This window comes from Rhinoraja longicauda, chromosome 22 (genome assembly GCF_053455715.1).
Source record: "Rhinoraja longicauda isolate Sanriku21f chromosome 22, sRhiLon1.1, whole genome shotgun sequence".
Classification (NCBI taxonomy): domain Eukaryota; kingdom Metazoa; phylum Chordata; class Chondrichthyes; order Rajiformes; family Arhynchobatidae; genus Rhinoraja; species Rhinoraja longicauda.
In genome coordinates, this window is record NC_135974.1 from 17,158,455 (window position 1) to 17,180,307 (window position 21,853).

Below are 21,853 nucleotides of genomic sequence, written 5' to 3' on the forward strand. Positions count from 1 at the left end.
TAAAACACCCATAGTAATTTCAATTTTATTGGTAATAGTGTACATTTATTTAGGGGCAAATTTTGATTGATGTGGAGAATGAACTACTCCCTCATTTTTCAATCTCAGAAAATTATAACTATTTACCAAATAGATTGCTGATATAAAACCAGAGATTACATCATCTATTGCCATTTATAATTCTGCCTTGAAATTACAGTACAAAAGCCAATGGTAAGAAATGTATTGATTTCTTTTAATTTCACTTTGAATATTTGTGATATTTGAAAACATTTAAAGAAACTTTTTAAGGGTACTAGCCCGAGTGGACCCGTTGGGCCCAAATCTGCATTGATCCAGCACCCTCTCCTCCAACTCCCACCCTCCCTCCCCCCCCACTCACCCATTCGCACTCCATCCCCCTTCAACCCCCCGTATACTCCCTCCTCCCCTCCCCCCTCAGCCACTCACTCACTCCATCCCCCTCAACCCCCCAAACCTGCATTGGTATAGCACCCCCCACTCCCCCCCCTTTCCCTCCTCCCACTCACCCACTCCATCCTCCCTCAACCCTCCTTATCCTCACCCACTCCATCCCCCCTCAACCCCCGTTAGACTCCTCCCTTCACCCACTCGCCCACTCCATCCCCCGTCAACCTTCCTTAAAACTCCCCCGGGGCCGGGGGTGGGCGAGGGGGAGAGGAAAGGGTAGAGGGAGCCATTCACCCCGGCCCCGGGTGGCCAGCAGCAGGAGAGCTCTCCTCATCCCCCCCCCCCCACCCCCACCCCGATTGGCCGGCACTCCCAGCACTTGGGCGGGTCACGCCCCCCTCCGAGCTCCCAACTGCGCATTGGGTCCAAACCTCTCCTGATTGCCATTCCCGCCCCGCGGTTGCATTGTCAAGTGCAAATTTGAGACTGATGTTTTTTTAATATAAACAATACTGTCTTAAAATCATTGTGCAAATTCTCCAAGCTATGGTCACTTCTATTAACTATTGTACTTGTAAAGAACCATTGATGTTTTATACATGAATGTCTTACTTTCCCTAGGCTTTAGACAAGGACAGATTTGTACTCCAGAAAATGAAGAAGGCAGTCAAAACAAGATACACCACAGGGCAAGGTAAAGAGTACTGGTACATCTTTAAATTTAATACCATTTAAAAACGCATTCAAGGACGGTCTTTTGTTATACATAATTATGAATATTTAGATCTGACAATTTTGCATTTAACACATCGGGAATCTCAGATAGCTCCACCACCCACCTACATCAAACTCTTATTTGATGATTATTACTTCACCTTCAATAAGCGTCCTCGCTCCCACACTCTTTGGGATTTTCTTCGCTCTGCTCCTGAAAAATGCCTTCGGCACCACAACAGAGGGGATCCACCTGAGTACTAGATTGGATGGCAGGCTCTTCAACCTCACCCGCCTCAGAGCCAAGACAAAAGTACGTGAAATTCTCATCAGGGACTTGTTGTTTGCCGATGACACAACAGTTGTGTAACACATCCAGCAGGAACTACAGTCACTGATGGACCGCTTCTATCGGGCTTGCAAGGACTTCGGGCTGACCATCAGCCTGAAGAAGACGAACGTCCTGGGGCAGGGTACAGAGGTACCGCCTGTCATCACCATTGATGACTATGAACTCGATGCCGTCCATCAGTTTGCGTATCTCGGCTCCACCATCACCAACAACCACTCCTTGAACACAGAGATTGACAAGAGGACCAGGAAGGCAGCTACAACTCTCGCTCGCGTCACAACTCGAGTGTGGACCAAACCAAAGCTGACAGTGAAGACAAAGATAGCAGACTACAATGCCTGTATCAACAGCACGCTGCTGTATGGCAGTGAGGCATGGACTACAAATGCCAGACTGGAGAGAAGACTCAACACCTTCCACCTTAGAAGCATCCGCCGTATCCTGGGTATATCCTGGCAAGATAGTGTCCAACGCTGAGATTCTGCCTCCCGCTGGCCGTCCCAGTATGTACACTCTACTCAGGCAGAGCAGACTGCGGTGGCTGGGCCATGTCCACCACATGGAGGATGGCCATATTCCAAAAGACATCCTCTATGGAGAGCTGACATCTGGGAGGAGAACCATCGGTCGCCCCCAGCTATGTTACAAGGATGTCTGCAAGAGAAATATGAAGGCACTCGACATCGATTGGAGTCCTGGGAGAGCCTTGCAGCTGACCGTACGAGGTGGAGAGGTACCCTGAACCAAAATCTCAAAACGGGGGAAGAAAAACTGATGAACGCAGCGGCAGGCAAGCGAGCAAGCAGAAAGGAGCGCAGCAACTTCAACAGACTAGAGACCACACACAAATGTGACCTTTGCGACAGAGACTGTCACTCCCGCATTGGTCTCTTCAGCCACAAGCGACGCTGCTCTAGCCAAGGTTTGGAGCAAGCAGCCAACAACTAGGATGCATCGCCCATGGTCAGCCATGACCAAGGGGGGCCTACGTCACCTTCAACAACAAGATCCCAACCCAACTCGTAGACGTAGGAGTCAGCACCTTCCTCTGCAACTGGATCTATGACTTCCTGAGACATAGATTACAATCAGTGAGAACAGGTGACAAAACATCCTCCACGATAATGCTTAACGTCAGTGCCCTTACTATACTCTCTATACGCTCACAACAATGTGACCAAATTGTGCTCTATATCCATTTTGATATTTGCAGATGACATTACCATGGTGGGCTGAATCTCGAACAATTACGTGATGGGGTACAGGATGGAGTTAGAGCTTAGAAACATGGTATCAAAACAACAACCTATTCCATGTTGTAAGCAGGACAAGGAGCTTGTAATTAACTTCAGGTAGCAAAGTGATGTACACGTCCCTGTCAGCATCAATGGTGGCGAGGTGGAGATTGTTGAAAGCTTCAATTCCTTCTGCATAAATATCACCAACAATTTGTCCTCGATCAACCATGGCCAAAAAAGCAGACCAACACCTCTATTTCCTCGGAAGAGTAACAAAGTTCGGCATGTCGCCAACAACTCTTACCAACTTCTTTGTAGGAAGCTTCTTATTGAGATCTTCAATCGAACAGAAGATACAAAAGCTTAAGTAGCACCAAACTTAGAACATCATCTTCCCCGCTTTTCACGGTAGCTCGGTACACATGACAATAATAACCAAATCAGTATCACTTTCAGTTCAATCCAAAATAAAATTACCGACTTTTGTCTTCACATATTTATTTTTGTTGATGTAGCCCTATCCTTTTCCTTAACATCTTTAGACTTGATCACTCCAAGACATTCTTGGATGTCCTCCTATCATGTGCCCTCTATAATTTGAAATTTTATAAAACTCTGCTGCTTATTTACGATCTACCAAATCCTTCTCACGCTGTGCTTTCAGACCTATATTGGTTTTGGTTAGGCAGTGCCTGAATTCTTTTTAAAAACTTACACTTGTTTTCAAACCTCTCCAGAATCTCACCCTTCTGTGGCTCTATAATCTCCTCCAGTCCTGTAAACCTCGTAGATAATAACTGAAAATGATGGAAACACAGCAGATCAAGCACAATAAGTGGGGAGAAAACAGTCTCAAGTCAAGTCAAGTCAAATTTATTTGTCACATACACATACACGATGTGCAGTGAAATGAAAGTGGCAATGCCTGCGGGTTGTGCACAAAAATTGTGCAATCAAGTGCAGACCAAAGTTGTCATGGTAACAATTAGTTTAAAACCAGGAGCTAGGGACAGAAAACAAAGCAACAGTTTTTTTAAAGGTGGCACAGTGCCTTACAAAGCCACAAATCCGGGTTCGATCCTGCCTAGGGGTGCTGCCTATACGGAGTTTGTATGTTCTCCATGTGACCGCATGGGTTTTCTCCGGGTGATCCTGTTTCCTCCCACATCCCAAAGACGTATAGGCTTGTAGGTCAATCAACTTCTGTAAAATGATAAATTGTGCCTAGTGTGTAGGATAGTGCTAGTGTAGGATGTGATCGAGGTCGGCGTGGACTCAGTGGGCCAAAGGGCCTGTTTCCTAGCTGTATCTCTAAAGTCTAAGTCTAAAGAAATAAGAGAGAGACAGTCTGCCCTGAAAAAGCCGAAGGTCAGCTCTAGGGCACCTTCATGCAACTCTAACTGGACCTTGGCTCACCCCTGAACATCAGGTCATTGTCTCCTAGACAGTCACTGATCTTCTACAGTTCCAACCTCATTGTTCCTCAACCTCCCAAATACCTCGCCATCTATACCTCCCCAAAATCCACAAGCAAGACCACTCTGGTAAACCAGATAGATACAAAATGCTGGAGTAACTCAACGGGTCAGGCAGCATATCTGGAAAATGGATAGGTGACCTTTCGGGTCGAGACATTTCTTCAGCGCTGATAAACCATTATTTTTGTCTGCTGTTGTCCCATGGAACATTTCTTCCTGTCTTGACTCAGTTCCCCTCCTTGTATACTCCATTTCCTTTCATATCTGTGATGCCTTTGAAACCTTCCACCACACTTTCTAGTTTACCAGTTCCAATCGGCTCTTCTTCACGACGGACATCTGATTCTTGTGTATGGCCACCAAGATGGTCTGGGGACCCTTTGATTCATGCTTGAATGGAACGCAATCTGTTCTCTTCCATCACCCTATTCCTTCACTGGTTAAACCTTTGCGTACATTAAACAACTTTTCGACTCAAATCCATTCTAATCAACTCACTTTCCATAATTAAAAGGTGCAATTGCCTTTCTGGATTGTTTGATCTGAGGAAGAGTTTTGCTAAAGTGCTATTCAGGCTTTTTCTCCCTCATCTGTTTTCTTGTCATACAGAACACAAAAATTCCATTATGCTCCCCTTGCCAATATGCCCCCCTTGTCTTATTCACATGGTAAAAATCCAACACCTCCCTTTCTTTACATCTCTATCTCCATCTCAGGAAATAAGTTAGCCAATATCCCATTATAAATTCACCAACTCCCACAGTTATCTCAATTATTCCTCCTCCCACTCTGCTTCCTGTACATTCCATTCTCCCAGTTTCTTTATCTTCATCATATCTGCTCACATTATGAGCCTTTCTACTCCAGTGCATTTAAGATGATTTCCTCTTCCCGTTACCCTCCCTGATAGTGCACATAATCACATACTCCATTCTCTGCGTTTCTGGTCTCACTCCCTCTCCTCCTAGCCAGGACAAGTGTATCACCTTGTGTCACCCGCCTCACCGATCTACGCATTCATTAGATTACCCTCTATAGTTTCTGACATCTCCAATGGATTTTCACTGCATTTTGAAAGGACCATTCCTTTCAAAATGCTTTGGTCCCCTCCTCCATCTCCATCATCTACTCCCTTTCTCATGGCACTTTTTCATGCAACTTCTGGAGGCTCAATACATGGCCTTTCACTATGTAAGGATGTAGTCTTTAGTAGTTCACTTGCTCTTCTTCCAATCTCATGCATTGTATTTGGTCCTCACATTCACCTCTGCATTGAAGAGAAGCAAAAGCTGAGGGGATAATTGCTTTCCAGAATACTTCAATTCATTCTGCAAGAGCATCCCTGAGCATCCACCCCTTTCTGCTCTGTGCCTCCCACCCATTTGGCCCAATATACGCTCAAAGATTTGCACCTGTGTCTGAGTACGTTGGCACTTAATATTGAATTTGACAATTTCAAATGACTTTCTTCTTTTCTCTGTGGAGTAGTGCTTGTATCTGACTGTTTCAAACTATTTTTTCTTCCTTTTTGGTCACAGACTTTCCCTCTAATCTCTGCAACTTAAAACATATTTGTTTTCTCATTTTTTCAGTTCTGATGAAGGATAATGTCCAGGTTCAGAAACAGCTTCATCTCTACAGCCTACTGCCCTCCTTATCCTATTAAACACTGCAAACTCCAAATAAGCTCTGAACTACATAGACTAATGTTGTTATTATTGCACTATTAATGTTTGGTTTTCTGTGTGCTTATGTATGTATATATACATGTGTATATCCATGGGTGGGGTTTTTTGCCTCGTTTATTATATTGCTTGCAGTGTACTATGTTTACATATTCTGTTGTGCTGCTGCAAATAAGAATTTCATTGTTCTATCTGGGACATATGACAATAAAACACTTTGACCTGTGATAATATCGACTCTGTTTCTGCTGAGTGCTTCCATTATTTTCTATGTTTGTTTACAGGATCTGCAGTTTCCAAGATATTTGTGCTGCATCAGTACTAACTTTCTGAATAACCCCTAGTTTAGTTTAATTTATTGTCACGTGTTCCGAGGTACAGTGATAAACTTTTTGTTGCATGCTATCCAATCAGCAAAAAGACTAGGCATTATTACAATCCACAGTGTCCATTATGTCCACAGTGTGCAGGTACAGGATAAAGGGAATAATGTTTAGTGCAAGATAAAGTTCACTAAAGTCTGATTAAAGATAGTCTGAGGGACTCCAATGAGGTAGATGGTAGCTCAGGTCTCCAGTTGTTGATAGAATGGTTCAGTTGCCCAATGACAGCTGGGAAGAATCTGGGGGTATGCGTTTTCACACTTCTGTACCTCTTGCCTGATGGGAGAGGGGAGAAGAGGGACTGACTGGGGTGAGACTATGCAAAAGTATGCAAAAAAAGAATTTCACTGTAGATATGCGTGACAATAAGGTGCCATTGAACCACAAAGATATTTGTGCTCCATCAGTACTAACTAACCTCTTGAACAGCCCTACTTTTAAGTACTTAAGCATTTCAGCTGCAAGAATCTTAAACTAACTACCCCTTGAAGGACCTTGTTGCGCAAATACAGATTGTTGTTGTTGATGCATTTGTTATTATGGAATTTGATATCCAAGGCGCTCCATGTGATTGATGTTTGACGAATGTATACATTGGGTGCATTGTAATTATGGTACACCACGGGTTATTAATGTAGGATTCTTTCACTTCATTGTATAACAATCCAAATGATCAGATTTGAATATAGTTGCTATAATTAAAATGACCTATTTTTGCCAGTTTTAGCCAATTTATATCTCATGTGACGTGAGTGAGTTATGAGGGAAAGCTGCTGCTGATTTTGTCATCAAGCTAAATGAGATTTGAGCCACTTTTGTATCTGAAAAGAAATTATGCAAAAGATACACCAGGTCATTTGTGATTTTTACGCATTGATTGTTTCTAATGAAAGCTGCTGTCAGGTTAGTGTACAAAAAAAGTAATCAAAGCTACAATAAGCATAATAACTCCTATAAATGTATTACTACTGTATTTAAAATGTCCTGTGATTTGTCCTGAAGTTTTGTACCTATCCCAACTGCCACAATAAAATTGACAGCGCTGATTCATCACTAGACTTTACAATTGTCAGTTTGGTATTAGAAACCCAATTTTGAAGGCACGCTTCTTTTAATTGTCTGCAGCCATTATACCAATTTTATAACATCAGAGCTTATCAGAAAAGGAATGCTCGTTTATGTCTCTTAGATAGAAGGGCAAAGAAGGAATATGATATGCTTGTCTGTATCGGTCAAGCGTTGAGTACAAGAATCGGGTATTCATTTTGCAAAATCTTGTGATAATATCGACTGTTTCTGCTGAGTGCTTCCATTATTTTCTATGTTTGTTTACAGGGTCTGCAGTTTATAGACAATAGACAATAGGTGCAGGAGTAGGCCATTCGGCCCTTCGAGCCAGCACCGCCATTCAATGTGATCATGGCTGATCATTCTCAATCAGTACCCCGTTCCTGCCTTCTCCCCGTACCCCCTGACTCCGCTATCCTTAAGAGCTCTATCCAGCTCTCTCTCTTGAATGCATTCAGAGAATTGGCCTCCACTGCCTTCTGAGGCAGAGAATTCCACAGATTCACAACTCTCTGCCTGAAAAAGTTTTTCCTCATCTCAGTTCTAAATGGCCTACCCCTTATTCTTAAACTGTGGCCCCTTGTTCTGGACTCCCCCAACATTGGGAACATGTTTCCTGCCTCTAACGTGTACAACCCCTTAATAATTTTATACGTTTCGATAAGATCTCCTCTCATCCTTCTAAATTCCAGTGTATACAAGCCTAGTCGCTCTAGTCTTTCAACATATGACAGTCCCGCCATTCCGGGAATTAACCTAGTAAACCTACGCTGCACGCCCTCAATAGCAAGAATATCCTTCCTCAAATTTGGAGACCAAAACTGCACACAGTACTCCAGGTGCGGTCTAACTAGAGCCCTGTACAACTGCAAAAGGACCTCTTTGCTCCTATACTCAACTCCTCTTGTTATGAAGGCCAACATTCCATTGGCTTTCTTCACTGCCTGCTGTACCTGCATGCTTCCCTTCAGTGACTGATGCACTAGGACACCCAGATCTCGCTGCACGTCCCCCTTTCCCAACTTGACACCATTCAGATAATACTCTGCCTTCCTATTCTTACCACCAAAGTGGATAACCTCACACTTATCCACATTAAACTGCATCTGCCATGCATCCGCCCACTCACACAACCTGTCCAAGTCACCCTGCAACCTCATAGCATCTTCCTCACAGTTCACACTACCACCCAGCTTTGTATCATCTGCAAATTTGCTAGTGGTACTTTTAATCCCTTCATCCAAGTCATTAATGTATATTGTAAATAGCTGCGGTCCTAGCACCGAGCCTTGCGGTACCCCACTAGTTACTGCCTGCCATTCTGAAAGGGACCCATTTATCCCCACTCTTTGCTTTCTGTCTGTCAACCAATTTTCTATCCATGTCAGTACCCTACCTCCAATACCATGTGCTCTAATATTGCCCACTAATCTCCTATGTGGAACCTTGTCAAAGGCTTTCTGAAAGTCAAGGTACACCACATTCACCGACCGGCTCTCCCCTGTCAATTTTCCTAGTTACATCCTCAAAGAATTCCAGAAGATTAGTCAAGCATGATTTCCCCTTTCGTAAATCCATGCTGACTCGGAAGATTTCCGAGATATTTGTGCTCTATCAGTACTAACTTTCTGAATAACCCCTAGTTTAGTTTAATTTATTGTCACGTGTTCCTTAGAAAATTTTGCTAAAACATTTGGAGTATTATTTGCAGTTTTTGTCACTTCAGGAAGGCTGATGGAAAGAGGATGTAGATGAGATTTACCAGGATAGTGCCCATATTAAATGTTTCATTTCACTACACATTTATGTGTATGTGACAAATAAACGACTATTGACTATTGATATTAGAGGAGATATAAGAGGTTGGACAAACTGGGATTGTTTTCTCTGGAATGTTGGAGACTGAGGGGTGACCTGATAGAAGTTTATAAACCGATGAGAGGCATAGATAGGGGTAAGCATTCAAACTTTATTCCCCAGGGTGGAAATGTCAAATACTAGGGGGCACAACTTTAAGGTGAAATGAGATGGTCAGAGCATGTTTTTTTTTTACACAGAGTGAGGTGGGTACTTTGAGTGCACTACCAGAAGTGGCGGTGGAGACAGATGCTATTGTGGCATTTAAGAGACCATTAAATAGACACATTAATATGCAGGAAATGGATGGATATGGATAATGTGCAGCAGAGGATATTAGTTTATCTGAGCATCATGTTCAGCGCAGATAATGTGAATCAAAGGCCCTGTTCCCATGCTGTTCTATATTTCACAATTTTTCCCACCATTCTGCTTTCACAAGGGTTGACTGCAAGTGACACATATTCAAATTATCTGTGTCATTATAAACCAATTAATTGACCTTGTAATGATGTATAGAGCTCAAAATTGCTGGGCAGCTTCAAATATTGATGACTTTAAAAGAAGGTGACAGATTGGATTTCATATTTTCTATGATTATAAGAAGTTTACCACATTAAATCTCTGCTATGAACTACAAAATCCTGCAATGGTGAACTATATTATAGTAACAACAAACATATGCTGAACACACAAAGTAAAGCATCACCATGGATGACAATGTGGACTTCATTAACAAAGATAAAGTGCTCTTTAATTTTTTTGGAATATGATGCAAATCTGAGTTCAAAAACAAAATCTTCAGTTTATTCATTATTGTGATTTATTTTAATATATTCTTTTATTTCTCACTGCCTCAACTAGAGAAAGGAATATTGTTCTGTGTTTTGCAGTAATGATGCATGTCCCTTGTGATTTTTTTCTGGTAAATGTAGTTCTTGCCTTTTTCCCCATTGCAGGTTGATCAGAGCTCAATTGTCAAAAAGTAATGCTTTGAGATATGAGAAGACGAACCAGTTTATTTTTACATCCATAAAAATGAACACAGGAGAGTCAAAGAAACATTAGCAACATTAATCTTTCCATGGGAATATATCCATTTCCAGAAAATAACTTCTGTTCTATTTACATTTGCAGAAGACATATCCATACAGGAAACATTCATAAATGAACTGGAGAAACTTGCAGCTAATTTCCAAAGTAATGAAGAGCTAGTACTGGCTGAAGCTTTCAGTAAATTTGCAGAATACTCTAGAGAACTGCTGACACCAATGAGAAACCTGGTAAGGCCCGCAGTTGATGTGCAAAAACTAACTCTGACGAATTAAGGATTGAGAGGATATTTCTCTTTGTTTGACATTTCTTGAATATATTTGTTTCAAAAGTTTAATGACATAGCACCATACTCGTGCCTTGCTTGGAATGTTTAGAACAGAACACACACCACATAATTGTGCATAAGATTTACAGAAATTGTTTTTAACAGCACCTAAATTTTTTGTATGTTTCTAAACAAAGTATGTATTTTGTTCGGAGATAAACAAAAAATGCTGGAGTAATTCAGCAGGATATGCAGCATCTCTGGAGAGAAGGAATGGGTGACATTTCGGGTTGAGACCCTTCTTCAGACTCTAGTCCCAAAACGTCACCCATTCATTCTCCAGAGATACTGCCAGTCCCTCTGAGTTACTCCAGTATTTTGTGTCTTATCTTTGGTTTAAATCAGCATCTGCAGTTCCTTCCTATGTATTTTGTTCATTGTTTGCAGTTTACTTGTATTTGTTTGCAAAACACTGGTAAACATTATTCTTTAAGTCGGGATGACACTCATGTCCAGCTTTGCTCAATTGGTTTTAGTTGGTTAAAGATAAGGTATGAATAAAAGGAAACATTTTGGCAAAAATTGAATAAATAACAAACATTTAAGAGAAAACCAACAACTAAAATGAACTAAAAACTAAGTTGCTACATGAAAGTAGCAAAACTACCAATATATATTTTTTAGTTTAGTGTATTGTCGCATGTACCAGGCTACAGTGAAAAGCTTTTTTGTTGGATGCTACCCAATCAGCAGAAAGACTATGCAAGATTACAATCAAGCCGTCCACAGTGTACAGATACAGGAAAAAGGGAATAACATTCAATGCAAGATAAATTCCAGTAACTTCCAACTAAAGATAGTCCGAGGGTCTCTAATGAGGTAAATGGGAGGTCAGGTTGCTGATAGAAAGGTTCAGTTGCCTGATGACACCTGGTATGTACCTAACTTGAGTATGGTGTAGAATGGTCAGAGAGTGAGCTGTGACTACCCTCTTGACTGATATGCTGTGCTTGTGAATCTGTGGTTCAAAATATATAGTGACTCCAAAATATCTACTTCTATTTGAATTTATCTTTAATGGAAACTAAAATGAAACTGAGAGCTAAAATGTTTAGGTAAATTTATGGATAAAGCTAAAGTTAAAACTGGACTCTAAATTGAAACGGTTTGATCTTATGATCAATAATACCGACCCGCTGTTGTCATCAGAGAGAGCATGTATATCTATTTTGCACAGTGACAGCACTGCAAGAAATATCATAACCCAAAAATAAAACTTAGTTCACCTTTGGATCGTAGCTGGTTTTGGGGAATACAGGTAGTTCTGCTGTAATGCATGTCCGTTAGGGAACATGATGTTCTTTTACACAGTAAAAGTTGAAGGCCTTTAAGTTTTACTGAATTCTTATATCCATGTTCATAATGGGCCTAGAATTCAAGCACAGCAAAAGTTTTCATGTAGCCCAAATATCAAAATAATCAAAATATCCCAGCTCGTATAAACTCGCCCTTAAAGTTAGGCTTTTAATAAAATGTTGATATAATAAAATAATATTTGAATGAACGAGATGTCAAAGGCAATTAGCCTTTCAGTTTGTGAAGGCAGGGAAACATAATTAAAGTGAAAACAAACAGCAGGGGGATAGATTGGAATCTGGGGGAAATGGAGAAGTGTTTGTGGCTTCATATTTCTAGAACGGAAAGTTCATCTATTCAGTTTAAGATGATGCCACACCTTAAAGCTATCTATTGTATTATTTTTGCTCTGCAAAACGTTTTAAAGTTGTATGCCCTGTGATACATAAACAATAATTGCACTATTATTAGTCAAACAAAGGTTTTTATGATTCTTTGCCGAGGTACAATAACATTGTGATATCACAGTAATTAAGTTACTGGATCATAAATCAAATTTCAAAGCAAGCTGGGGAATTGAAATTAAAACAATTAAATATATCTTACATTTAAATAAAAATCTAAGCAACAATGTTAAAATTGCTGGATTGTCGTTAAAAGGCCATATATTCTCTAATGTCCTAAAGGAAAGGAAATCTACTATGCTTGCTCAATGTGGCCATTTTGGGTCCAGACCCACCAACCATGGTAACTGTCAACTGCCTCCTCGGTTCAAGGCGATTAAGGGTGGACACTAAATGGCAGTATCAAATGAATGAATATATAAATTCTATCTTACATATGCATTGATGTGTAACAGTTAATTTACACAATTCTGGTTATAGTAAAAGTTTTTATTCTGACTATTTCTCAAGTCTTACTTTATCCAAATGTTAAAATTCAATGAGCTAAATATTACAAAAGGATATTTTGGAATTATTCGTTCAAATGAGGATACTGGATGAAAAAATCCTTATAGTGCAAGATGTATCCATTTAGATGATGAAGAGGATTTCAGAATTCTACCAGTTACTTTGATAACACCAATATTTTTAAAGTGTTCCAAAACTTGACACAACTTGCTTTTAATTCCAGTTTGCGAAAGACTAGCCAGAACAATGCCAAGAAAATATCTAACTCTTCGAGTAATTCCCCTGTGGAACTCATTTAAAAATGTTTGCCATAGATCAGTGTATCATAAATGAACTCTATACCAGGACTCATTAGCAAAGTATATTAAAGAATCTACTTTATGTCAAAAGTAGAAACAGGATTCAGTGTCCCTGCCTTGTTTTCAATATTCAGTTGCAGCATGAATAACCTGTTTCTTTTTACATGGTTATGCTTCATGTCCTTTGATAACTTTACCTAACAAAAATCTGGCAGCTTCATTGATTTAAATGAAACACAGACTGTATTACAAATAATATGGCATTGCTCACTTTTCATGATTCATCTTTTCTGAAACTTCTCTCTCCAATTGTTTAAAAGGCACCAGTTACTTGTTCCAATTCTAAGAAACAAAACGCAGTAAATCTTTGAGGTTTAGGAGTTAGTGCTGGCAGGAAATTATACTGCAACAGGCATAACCATGCCCATTCATGTCCTAACCTGACATCCAAATGAGCATTCTTACAGCATTGGCTTCTGAACATGACTGGAACAGTGCTCCTCATTGACTCCCCCATTCAGGTGATATACATTTTATAAATTAGTGCAAGCTGAAAATTAAAGCTGGCCTTCCTTTTTTTACCGACCTCCATGGTAAACTCCTTTGTCTTTTGAGAAAAAAAAGTCATAATATTACAGTTGCTGATGTATTCCCCATCATTTTTTCATTTATTTGATCCATGTTATCTTTCAGTTCTTTCACCATAACTTTCCTGACCATCATTTTCTCTTTCAGTTGCAGAGTGCGAACCATGTTGTATTTTTTCTGAACTCCCTGCTAAGAGGAGAACTGAAAGGAGTCAAGGGGGTAAGGAAGTATTGACTATAATCTGACAAAAGTTGTTTGAAATAAGTTATATTATAAAGTTATCATCCATGCTGCAAATGGCTCTAAACAATCCTCCTTTATCAGACTCTTGTTACCAGATATATTAACCATATTAAGGTTGATCTGCGGAAGTGAATCACAACAAAGTGGTGCAAGACTTTGGGGTACTTAGCCTTGTCTGGGGACATTGAGGAAGGGTGGCTCACCCCAAATCATGTAAGTTCTTGATTGGAGCATCCTTAAAGCTCTTGACGGGATGAATGTTGGACTGGATACATTTAAAAAAAAAACATATTCAGGGAAATGGAATGGAATACATCAAATGAAGGCAAGCACGACAGTAAGTGCTGAGGAATTCGGCATAAGAATTCCTCTGCCTAGTGGAAGCTGGATGATTACTGGCAAAGATATGACAAAGACAAGATAAAGATTTGATTGTAAAACAGAAACAATTATTGCAACTCTTTTTCACGGAGAGCTACCAAGATTAAGATCAGTAAAGATAGAACAGGCAAGTTAATTTTGTTTTCTTTAGCCTAATTTACTCATAGAATTTGGAGTGCATTTATGCATAGTTCTATATTCTTACATAGCTCCTGAGAAAGTAATATTAGCAGCAGGAATGCAGGAAGCAATTAGCAAGTCAGGCAACATTAGAGCGTTGAAGAATCATCAACCTGACCCATTAACTGTTTCTTTTTCCATAGATGCTACTTGATCTGTTGAATATTTTCAGTATTTTATGTTTTTATTTCAAATTTCCATCATCTGCAGTTTTAATTTATTAAGCAGTTGCAGGCATGGTTGATTCACACAATGTGTTGGTCAAAAAGAAGTGTGCAATGTACGTCTCATCATACTCGGGCTTCTTAGCAATTGAACTTACAACTGGGACGGCACAGTGGTAGAGCTGCTGCCTCACAGTGCCAGAGACCAGGGTTCTACGTTCTCCCAGTTTGTACGTTCTTCCTGTAGCCTCGTGGGTTTTCTCCTGGTGCTCCCACACTTCCAAAGACGTATATGTTTGTAGGTTAATTGGCTTTGGTAAAATAAATTGTTGAGTGTCCCTAGTGTGTTGGGTAGTGTTCGTGTATGAGGTGATCGCTGGTCGGCGCAGACTCGGTGGGCCTGTTTCCGTGCTGTATCTATAAAGTCTAATGTCTAAACATGAAATGTATTAACCCAAGCACATCAGATATTATAATTCCACTCATACCATTAATCTGCATAACACACAACATATTTACTGATTAAATTTACTTTTTATATTTTATTGCAGGATATAAAGAAACCTTTTGAAAAAGCTTGGAAAGATTATGAAGGCAAATTGTGAGTTAAAAAGATAGTTTTAACTCATGTCATGTATTTTCTTTTTTTTCTTCCTTTTCGCTTTTGATAGTTACTACCAAAGATCACAGAATCTCATAGCACAGAACAAAACATTATGATCTATTCTGTCCACTGAATATTCTAGCAATCCAATTAATCTCTCCCACTTTCTTTTATGTAGCTGTGTAAATTTTTGTTTTTGCAATTAAATATCCAGTTACCTTTTTGGTTACTATTGAATCTATTGAAGTTGCTATTGAATAACTTGAGATCACTTCCTTAAAATAAAATTGTTAATTAACTAAACAATAATGACATTTAGATAAACTTTGCTTTAAGTTTTGTTTTGAAGGATTCTGCTAGAAATTGATTCAGAAACCAACGAGCAATAAATATGAACTGATTTTTTTAAAGGAAGTGTGTATGTTTATTATGAACGAAAAAGACTTTGGTTTATGTTTGTGTCAAGACTTTCCAATCTAAAAGCATAATTAATCCAAATGCATAAATCTGACCAATTATGTTAAAGGCAGGATTTCTGTGTAATGCTATCTGCAGTGCATTTTAGATTGGATAGTGCAGAGATATTGAGGAGTGCACCAGACATTGTTTATTACTGTTAAAAGATTGGAATTGGGAAAATATGATTTAAAATTGAAAGGTGCTTGTTTAGTTGTGTTACAAAACGTTTGTCCATGGCAGGCGAACATTTAGTTTGAAGGCAACCCTGGCATTGCTGTAACGTGTCGCTTGAGCCACATTGACTGCAGATTAAAGCTAATGGTGTACAAAGATCTTTGATTGTGTCATTGCAACACATGCAAAGAAAATCAGAAAAGTTCCAGGCCAAGTTATGGGGATGGGGAAGTTCAGAAGGGAGACTTTCTTGAGCATCAGAATTGTGGAGGAGTGTCACACATCAGGTGGTGGGTAAAGGGGCAAGGTCAGCTGCTGAGGATTGGTGAGGTGGGGGGGGGGGGGGGGTGAGGCAATGGTTGGGCTGGTGGACCTGGGATTGTTGGACATACAGGTCAAGTCAATGGAGCTGGGGATAGGAGAACATCTGACAAGGGGCGGAAGATGGAATGTGTAGGGGTAGGTTGGAGATTCATAAGTTTTGTTCTATAGTTATAGGAGCAGAATTACGCCTTTTGGCCCATCCAGTTTACTCCGCCATTCAATCATGGCTGATCTATCTTTCCCTCTCAACCCCATTCTCCTACCTTCTCCCATAACCCCTGACACCCGAACTAATCAAGAATCTGTCCATCTCGGCCTTAAAAATATCCATTGATCAGACATGATTCAGCAGATTAGTAATAAGGGCAAGGGTTGTGAGCTTTTGAGTTGATGGTGTGTTTGAGTTGAGTTGAAGGAGATTTATTAATTAAATTATTTAAAGACCTAAACCAGCAGGATCCCCATTCCTGGGCTTCTCATCTCTGCTGAGGGAGATCCCATTTAACTTACACACCTGCAGGGCAAACAATATGATGGAAATCTGTTTGAGTTGTGAGTGCCTAGCAACTAGCAAAATTTGGATCAGTTAGACTTAATTTCTCCTGGTAATACCATTGCATTTGCAACAAAATTATTATGTCTCCATCCAACACAAAAATGCTCATCTGGACTAGTTTAATTCATTACAGGAAATGCCTGATTAAGTTTCTACAATAGCAAGGTTCTATTTGGAAAATAACGTAATCATGTTGTACTTTATGAACATCTATTTTCAAGCTTGTAGCGCTGGAAAGAAAAGATGGCTCTATGCCAGAATTTCCAGTCACAAAATTGAAAGCAGTAGCCCAGGTGCAATCTCACGAAGCTCACAAAGTAGACAATTACTTGTCCCTGGCTGATAAGCGAGTTCGGTATCTCGACTGCACACGTTTCAGATCAGGACCCTTCAGCCATTCCTTCTCTCCAGAGATGCTGCCTGTCCCGGTAAGTTACTCCAGCATTTTGTGTCTACTGGAGTGATGTGTTTCTGGGTGATATTATAGGGAGGGTTTGATCAGACAAACCGCTCCGCTGGATGCTGACCTCTGCAGCTGTCTAGTTGCTGCACGAACAGCAGCTTCAAGTTTACAGTGTCATCCATTAACATGGATGTGTAGCCACCGCCCACACAAAGCAGCAATTCATTCACTCAGATGTTTGTTTTCCTTTTGCATCACCGACAATTCAAGAACGATTGAGAAAACCAAGAATAACTCATGGTGTGGGAAGTGCGACATATTCCCACTTGAGGAGTACAAGTTACAATGCAAAAGAAAATTGGCATGATCTTGCTCACTCACCGAAGCATAAAGCAATAAAACCTACACGTAGCTTTGCTACGTAGCTTTGTACAAATTAACCATAAATACACCTAATTAACTGTTTTGAAAGCAGTATTTCCAGTAGCAAACTGGAAAATACGGATCAAACGCAGGTCTGTATACACGCAGCAGCTCAGCCGGCAAGAATGTTTAGCCCTTGCGAGCTATGGCCTGCGCATGCGCAGTCGAGAGACGGAACTTGCTTATTGGTGTAATTGGTCTAGTCTCGATCATCAGAAAATTGTGGAAGGTTTTATCCACACCGCCAACAAGCAGCACTTTCTCATCAACAACCTCCTTAACCTTAGACACATACAAGGAATTGCAGATGCTGGAAACGAGCTAAAAAAGTGCTGGAGAAAGTCAGCAGATCAGAAATAGACAGACGAAGTTTGTGTTGGGGCCCTTCTTCAGACTCGCTTATACCCATTTTAGATTCAGATTCCTCATCATAGCCTTGTTCCAAACATGTACAAAATAGCCAAATTGCAGAATTATGAAAGTAACTCCTTGACATCAAGACAAAATTTGACCGTGAGTTATCAAATTGAAGTTAATGGAATACAAAAATACCTAAGTACTTGGAGTTATGCTTTGTCATTCTTCTTGGCTCCAGACCATTGCTGCAGGAGTTCCTCAGGACAGTGTCTCGACCCCAATCATCTTCAGTGGGCAAGCATCAATGACTTTCTATCTCTCATAAGGTGAAAACTGAGAATATTCATTGATGATTGATAGTTTTCAAACCCAACTTTTCACAATGTTCAAATGGTCACAACTCCTGAACAAATGAAACAGTCCGTGTCAGCATGCAGCAAGACCTAAGCATTAAAAGAATTGGCACCTCATTAAACAACCTAAACATTCATTCCCTTCATCATCACACAGCAGATGCAATATGTGCCGACTGCACAAAGTACTGAAATTATTCACCAAGACTGTCAGCACCTTCTAAACCTGAGATCCTCACCACCAGGATGGTCAAGAACTCATGACGCACATACTTCCATCACCTGTGAATAAGCGTTTAAAATAATAATATAAGCTTGTCACTTGAATGCATTCTCTTTGTTTGACAGTACCAAAATTGAAAAAGAGAAAAGAGAACTTGCGAAGCAGTATGGAATGGTTCGAATTGAGGTGACCGGAGGTGAAATAGCAGAGGAAATGGAAAAAGAACGGAGGATGTTTCAGCTACAGATGTGTGAGGTTGGTAAGAATTTCTGATGCAGCTACTTTCCATAATCCTTGCTTAGTTATTTTGTTCATGAATTTTAGAAACTAGGTGTTGAGTTATCACGTCAATTACCTTATGGCTCAACTATAAAGGACTCGGTTTTGGAAAGTCAAACAATCAGCTTTTTCTACTGGTGTTCCTAAGTACTCATGAATCCATACCATTAGATAAGCAGAGGCCTTTTATGTCACTGCTCAAACATTGCAATCGTCAATATCACTTTCTACTGCACCAGTGCAGCACTTCTATATTCCATAATTTAAGCAATTACTAAACGAAGGGAATGTTTTGCATATAAAATGGGAAATATTTCATTTGAAATGTCTAATTTTGGTTAATAGAAATTTTTGTATGCGTGTGTGTGTGTGTAATCCTACAATTGTTGGTAATTGCTAATATAGTAATTACTGTTAATGGAATTTAACACAGAGTTGGTCCCAAATTGTAATATCGGTTTCAAAGAGGGTGGCACAGTGGCGCAGCAGTGGAGTTGCAGCACAAGAGACCCGGGATCGATCCTGACCAAGGATCATATCTGCATGGAGTATGAACGACCTCCCTATGGATTCTCTCTGGGTGCCACAGTTTTCTCCCACACTCCAAAGATATGCTGGTTTGTAGGTTAATTAGCTTCTACAAATTGTAAACATTGTCCCTAGTGTTTAGGATAGCGCTAGTGTACAGGGTGATCGCTGGCCAGCGCAGACTCGGTGGGCCGAAGGGCCTGTTTCCGCACTGTATCTAAAGTCTCAAGTCTAATTAGAATAAACAAGATTGTGCTAATTTAGGGAATATGGATAACTGAAGTATCTCAGGTTGCTGCCTCCGGTTCAGAGAAGGTGACATTGAAACAGAAAGCCCACCCGCTACTTGCTTTGTTTGGCTTAATGCAAAGCTCAAGTGAGAACTCATTAACATGGCTGACTTCAGTCATTATATGTCTTTGTAATTGATTTCCAGGAGATTCTGCCATTTTTCCGCAGCCTGTTCAATATCATTTAGATATTTATGGAATTTTTCGTGATAAATTATCTTTGAAATCTGTCAACTGTTCACTCAAAATAGTTACCAATCACTGTGGGTTAGTTTTACCAAACACAATATTTAAGAAGACACAAAGTGCTGGAATAACTTAGTGGGTCATGCAGCATCTCTGGAGAACATGGATAGGTGACGTTTCTGGGGTCAGGAGTTTTCTTCAGACTGAAGAAGGGTCCCAATCCAAAACCTGAGTGTTCTCCAGGGATGCTGCCTGACCTGCTGAGTTATGACATCACTTTGTGTGGTCCTTTGTAAACCAGCATCTGCAGTTCCTTGATTCTACAATATTATTTCAATTATCCACAATGACATAATACAAGATATCAATTTGAGAAACACTTTTCAATTAGAAGGTATTTCTTGATTTTTTTTCATTCTTTTATTCATAATCTTTATAACAATTTTGCTGCATGGCTCCAAAATTGGTTAAATCGTAATCGTTTTGGGGCAATCACGGATTTTATAGACAATAGACAATAGACAATAGACAATAGACAATAGGTGCAGGAGTAGGCCATTCAGCCCTTCGAGCCAGCACCGCCATTCAATGCGATCATGGCTGATCACTATCAATCAGTACCCCGTTCCTGCTTTCTCCCCATACCCCCTCACTCCGCTATCCTTAAGAGCTCTATCCAGCTCTCTCTTGAAAGCATCCAACGAACTGGCCTCCACTGCCTTCTGAGGCAGAGAATTCCACACCTTCACCACCCTCTGACTGAAAAAGTTCTTCCTCATCTCCGTTCTAAATGGCCTACCCCTTATTCTCAAACTGTGGCCCCTTGTTCTGGACTCCCCCAACATTGGGAACATGTTATCTGCCTCTAATGTGTCCAATCCCCTAATTATCTTATATGTTTCAATAAGATCCCCCCTCATCCTTCTAAATTCCAGTGTATACAAGCCCAATCGCTCCAGCCTTTCAACATACGACAGTCCCGCCATTCCGGGAATTAATCTAGTGAACCTACGCTGCACGCCCTCCATAGCAAGAATATCCTTCCTCAAATTTGGAGACCAAAACTGCACACAGTACTCCAGGTGCGGTCTCACCAGGGCCCGGTACAACTGTAGAAGGACCTCTTTGCTCCTATACTCAACTCCTCTTGTTACGAAGGCCAACATTCCATTGGCTTTCTTCACTGCCTGCTGAACCTGCATGCTTCCTTTCATTGACTGATGCACTAGGACACCCAGATCTCGTTGAACTCCCCCTCCTCCTAACTTGACACCATTCAGATAATAATCTGCCTTTCTATTCTTACTTCCAAAGTGAATAACCTCACACTTATCTACATTAAACTGCATCTGCCATGTATCCGCCCACTCACACAACCTGTCCAGGTCACCCTGCAGCCTTATTGCATCTTCCTCACAATTCACACTACCCCCCAACTTAGTATCATCTGCAAATTTGCTAATGGTACTTTTAATCCCTTCGTCTAAGTCATTAATGTATATCGTAAATAGCTGGGGTCCCAGCACCGAACCTTGCGGTACCCCACTGGTCACTGCCTGCCATTCCGAAAGGGACCCATTTATCCCCACTCTTTGCTTTCTGTCTGTTAACCAATTTTCTATCCATGTCAGTACCCTACCCCCAATACCATGTGCCCTAATTTTGCCCACTAATCTCCTATGTGGGACCTTGTCGAAGGCTTTCTGAAAGTCGAGGTACACCACATCCACTGACTCTCCCTTGTCAATTTTCCTAGTTACATCCTCAAAAAATTCCAGTAGATTTGTCAAGCATGATTTCCCCTTCGTAAATCCATGCTGACTCGGAACGATCCCGTTACTGCTATCCAAATGCTCAGCAATTTCGTCTTTTATAATTGACTCCAGCATTTTCCCCACCACTGATGTCAGACTAACTGGTCTATAATTACCCGTTTTCTCTCTCCCTCCTTTCTTAAAAAGTGGGATAACATTTGCTATTCTCCAATCCACAGGAACTGATCCTGAATCTATAGAACATTGAAAAATGATCTCCAATGCTTCCACTATTTCTAGAGCCACCTCCT

At 40.5% G+C, this 21,853-nt stretch overlaps 1 protein-coding gene across 1 annotated transcript in view; it reads left to right on the forward strand.

Moving 5' to 3' along the window:
- The window catches only part of unm_sa1614 (un-named sa1614), a 102,081-nt gene that overhangs the window by 20,811 nt on the left and 59,417 nt on the right, over window positions 1-21,853 (forward strand). The window contains exons 2-6 of the mRNA XM_078418853.1: window positions 1,033-1,105; window positions 10,324-10,469; window positions 13,809-13,880; window positions 15,181-15,230; window positions 18,631-18,760. Of these exons, the coding sequence (XP_078274979.1) occupies window positions 1,033-1,105; window positions 10,324-10,469; window positions 13,809-13,880; window positions 15,181-15,230; window positions 18,631-18,760 (471 nt within the window). The remainder of the gene's footprint in view (window positions 1-1,032; window positions 1,106-10,323; window positions 10,470-13,808; window positions 13,881-15,180; window positions 15,231-18,630; window positions 18,761-21,853) is intronic.